The sequence below is a fragment of the Buceros rhinoceros genome, unplaced genomic scaffold (genome assembly GCF_000710305.1).
Source record: "Buceros rhinoceros silvestris isolate BGI_N320 unplaced genomic scaffold, ASM71030v1 scaffold12868, whole genome shotgun sequence".
NCBI classification, from domain to species: domain Eukaryota; kingdom Metazoa; phylum Chordata; class Aves; order Bucerotiformes; family Bucerotidae; genus Buceros; species Buceros rhinoceros.
Genome location: NW_010427505.1, coordinates 8848 through 13339, shown reverse-complemented (window position 1 = coordinate 13339; position 4492 = coordinate 8848). Strand labels below are relative to the sequence as shown.

The following is a 4492-nucleotide window of genomic DNA, read 5'->3' as shown; positions in this document are numbered from 1 at the left end:
CTGGGATGGCATCAAGGCACCCGTGAAATAACTGGTCGCTGGTTTGTTTCATGCTCACCCCTCACTCAGGACGTTTTGATTAAATACAATTTGTAGTTACATGTTGAATATGGGGTTGAAAAAAATCATATAGGAATTGTTTTTCAGCACTCTGTTTCAAACCACTTTGCTTCATCCCACGCTACCATTTGCTAGCCAAAATTACGTTTATTTGCACAACTGACTGGTTTTCAGTCAAGAACAGCTTGTTGATGGAGCTTTCAACTATGTTGGGCTGTTACAGAGAAGCAGTGAGGAAGGGACTGGGCCCTTTACCGTCCTTTGACCTGTGATTCTTGGTCCACTGACAAAGTGACCGCCCATTACTGAAGAAACGTTAATGTCCTTCTTGTCAAGAACTTGTGAAAAGATTGGTAGGGCAGAACGTATGGAGAGACTTTCTCTCTGTTTGGGCTCTCTAATGATATTTCAGTTCACGGGGGGAGAACCTGGATAGGATGAGCTGCAGGGAACCTTCCTGGTTACCTGTGTGATGGTAGGATTGGATTTTCTTCCTTCAGCTACTAGGACTTCTCAGAAATACTCTGTTCTCATTGGGAACCGGGAATGGATGATCAGAAATGGCCTCCCTGTTAAGGATGAAGTTGACAGAGCCATGATGAAGCATGAGCGGAGAGGCTGCACAGCGGTGCTAGCAGCAGTCGATGGTAAGTTCCCTGCTGGCTCTCTTTATTCAGGGGCTGATCTGTCCCTGTTTAAATAGAAAGAGGTAATGTCACAGCAGTTCTACCTGATGCAGAATAATGGGATGAAAAGAGGTCCTTAGCTAGTTTTGTTACACTTCACGTGAGAGAGAAACCTCTTCCTGCCTTCCTTGATGATAGGAGAGTTGGACATAATGCAAAGGCTTCAAAGAGAGCAAGGGGGAAGAGAGGAGAAAGCAGGAATTCTGGGGTTGTTGGACAGCCCGTGCTCTGTATTGCCCTAAACATTCCTGCCCTTATACCTGTTCTTGTTCTGGTCTTTCCTGCTGGTGTTACTGTTGCTGGGGAAAAAAAAAGTTAGCCTTTTTCCTAAAGCAATGAAGATCTTTGTTAGAAACACTGTCTGTCTTCCTGTTCTCTCAGGAGAGCTTTGTGGCTTGATAGCTATTGCTGATACTGTGAAACCAGAGGCTGAGCTGGCAGTCCACACCTTGAAGAGTATGGGATTAGAAGTCGTCCTGATGACCGGTGACAACAGCAAAACAGCACGATCTATTGCCTCTCAGGTAAGCGCTGACACCTGTGTTTGGGTTTGACGCTTGCTCCAGCGCGCTGACAGGAAGCACGTTGTGTCCTGTTGATACAGCTGGTCTGCTGTGGAAAACGGTAATGCCAACAAATTCAGAATGAGGGGGGATCGAAAGAAACCTTTGAGTGGAGCAGCATCAGCTTTGGCGTCAGAGCTATTCTCATCTCAGATGGGTTTGGTCTTTAGCTCGTGAGTGAAAACGTGGGTCACGTTCTTGAAGGCAGCAGCTTTGACAGCTGGTAGAAAAGCTGAAAGACAGTTTCCTGCTTTCTCTCTCTTTAGGTTGGCATCACCAAAGTGTTCGCAGAAGTTCTTCCCTCCCACAAAGTAGCCAAAGTGAAACAGTTGCAAGACGAAGGAAAACGGGTGGCCATGGTTGGAGACGGTATCAACGACTCCCCGGCTCTCGCTATGGCCAGCGTGGGCATTGCCATTGGCACGGGTACCGACGTGGCCATTGAGGCAGCTGATGTGGTTCTAATTAGGGTAAGAACTAAGAGCAGCTCGTTAAAATGAGACAGTGGGGGCTTAGAAGGCCCAGGCTGAGGTGAATGATTCAGACCACTGCTGAGGTGAACAACCACCTTCTTCCTGTTTCTTTGGTGTTGTGGTAATTACCCTATGGAGGAAACTTCCCCGTTTTCTGGCTACTACAAGTTTTGGGGTAATCAAAGTTTGAGGGTGGGCAGAGGAGGAAAAATTGCCCTGTCCTGTGGCAAACATTATATTTCAGTAACACAGCACAGTACCTCCAAGGTTATTATTGCTTCTTCCTACATATCAGCAACACCCTGACAGAAACGGTGGTCAGTGTGTAGAGCGGCACAGCGTGGTGCTGTGTGCGCTGACGGGATTACGCTGACCTCTGGAATAAGATTGGCACTGATTGTGTGGGCTCAACCCGCACAAACCAGAGCAGCCTGCAGAGTGCTTACTCCGTAGCGTGTTCCATCCAGGGTATGGTGGTTGGCTCTGACCTAGGAGCACGATGACCCTGTGTGTACGCTTTTCTCCTTTCTTTGACGTCTCCGGTAACCATATTCACTTGCAGGATGACCTGATGGATGTGGTAGCAAGTATAGACTTATCAAGGAAAACTGTGAAGAGGATCCGGATCAACTTTGTCTTTGCTCTGATCTATAATCTCATCGGAGTTCCCATTGCTGCTGGTATGTGAATGTTTCCCTGCAGTAACGAGGTCATGCTTAGTGAGTGGAAAACTCAAGTGACTTAATATTTCGTGGAAGAACATCCATCGTCTGTGTTTCTGTCAGTGAGTGCAGAGCTCTCCTCCTGGGGATGTTGCCGGGCTGTGTTGGTGAGCTCTCCTCTTCCCACATTGGGGCTGTTATGGATATGCTAAGCACATCACGATAACTTGGAGATAAAAGCTTTATGGAATGAGCCTGGTCCTGTGAACAAGCAGTGCACTGCAAGGCGGGCAAGACTCTGCCTACCTCTGAATTTCAGACTGCCCAAGTGACACATCCAGCCATGTTCACCCGTGGGTCCTAGCTGAGATGGAACACAAATGTCTGTATTAAATATTTGTCAGTTAACACCGAACTAAAATCCTATTTACTAACAAATTGAAAGCCAACTAAAATTAGACAGTCCTTGAGAAATTGTACATGTTAACAGACGAATAATGTGGTGTCCCTGCTCTGAATGTGCTGCTGGTTTCTTTCTCCAGGTGTCTTCCTGCCCGTTGGTTTGGTTCTGCAGCCCTGGATGGGGTCTGCAGCCATGGCTGCCTCCTCGGTTTCTGTGGTGCTCTCTTCTTTGCTGCTGAAGTTGTGAGTATCAACAATCCCGTGGTTTGTAATTCAGATTCGAAGCTCAGATGTTTCGCTTTGTGGCAGAAAGTAAGTGTGGGACTATGACAGATTTCTAAGCTTTCTGCAGGGCGGTTCAGGCGGGTCGTGTTCGGCGGCAGCTGGTTTTGTTCTTTCCAGAGGAGTGAGTGGGTCCAAAGCACCTCAGACAGTAGCGTTTAAAAAGGTCATTTTCGATGTGAAGGGAAATGCACAAATCAGAAATCTGTTCAGAATGGAAAATCCTTCCTTGGCCTCGTATGTCTGTGAGAAATCATGTCAGAACGTGTTGACTGCTGAGACAACGCGGCTGTAAACGCCACACCGACACCAGGGATTGTCACAGTAGGTAAACCCAGCTGCTGCGTTTGTCATCCCACAGTCAGGAGTGGCACAGCACTGGGGTGGGGATGGTGCCCCCTGCTGCTCAGGGAACACACGAGGTTCCGAAGGAGGAGAGCAGAAGAGCCGGGCAGAGATAGCAGCAGGTCCCCTCTCAGCAGATACAGTTTGCCGATACGTTGTGCAGCTGCGCAGCAGTTCAACACCGAGTGGTGTGTGTCAGCTTTGGCTGTTCTGTGTGCTGGCCAAAAAGCGCTGAATTAGCTTCTGGTTATGTAGCAGCTTAACAAAACCTGAAACTTTCATCACTGTGTCTTCAGTCGAATTACAGACGTGTCTGGCTCGTTCTTGATCATGGCACGTAGGCTGGTTTCTTCCCACATTTTAGCGTGCTTCGCTTCAGCCGGAGATGAATCATCATCTTTTGGTTTCTTCTTCCTTAGGTACCAGAAACCAAGTTCTGAGAAACTCGAGTTCCGGGCTCGTGGCCAAATGAGGCACAAGAGCCCATCGGAAATCAGTGTCCACATCGGAATTGGTGAGACTGGGACAGGCTCTCCTAAACTGAGCTTAATGGATCGAATCATCAATTACAGTAGAGCCTCTATAAATTCTCTCTTCTCAGACAAGCGCTCGGTGAACAGCGTAGTTCTGAATGAGCCGGATAAGCATTCGCTTTTGGTGGGAGATTTTGGAGAGGACGATGACACAGCGTTATGAAAGACTCGCCCCTCCCACCCCACTAAGCAAAAAAAAACCAACCCGCCAAAACAGCTGTCTAGAAGCCTGTGCATGTACCGATGAGTTCTGGAGGTCTCTCCAGAGGTATTTCTTCTTCAACCTAGAAAGCTAGTTTCTGCAGTGACTTTCCAGGGTCTCTTTTTTTTTTTTAAACTAAACTTAACCAAAAAAAAAAAAAAGGTGCAGGGGCTGTTAATACTTGCAAACAGGGCAGCTGCGGTATCATTCCATGAAGGTTGCAGCGTAGCTTTTTTTCTTTTTTAGCAAAAATCAAAATGCAATTAAGGAAACGAAAGAACCAG

General features: G+C 47.4%; 1 protein-coding gene across 1 annotated transcript in view; it reads left to right on the top strand.

Moving 5' to 3' along the window:
- ATP7A (ATPase, Cu++ transporting, alpha polypeptide) overlaps positions 1-4206 on the top strand; it is a 17042-nt gene extending 12836 nt beyond the window's left edge. The window contains exons 18-23 of the mRNA XM_010141930.1: positions 561-707; positions 1128-1270; positions 1576-1779; positions 2345-2462; positions 2987-3089; positions 3893-4206. Of these exons, the coding sequence (XP_010140232.1) occupies positions 561-707; positions 1128-1270; positions 1576-1779; positions 2345-2462; positions 2987-3089; positions 3893-4169 (992 nt within the window). The 3' untranslated portion in view covers positions 4170-4206. The remainder of the gene's footprint in view (positions 1-560; positions 708-1127; positions 1271-1575; positions 1780-2344; positions 2463-2986; positions 3090-3892) is intronic.
- Positions 4207-4492: the final 286 nt, after the last annotated feature.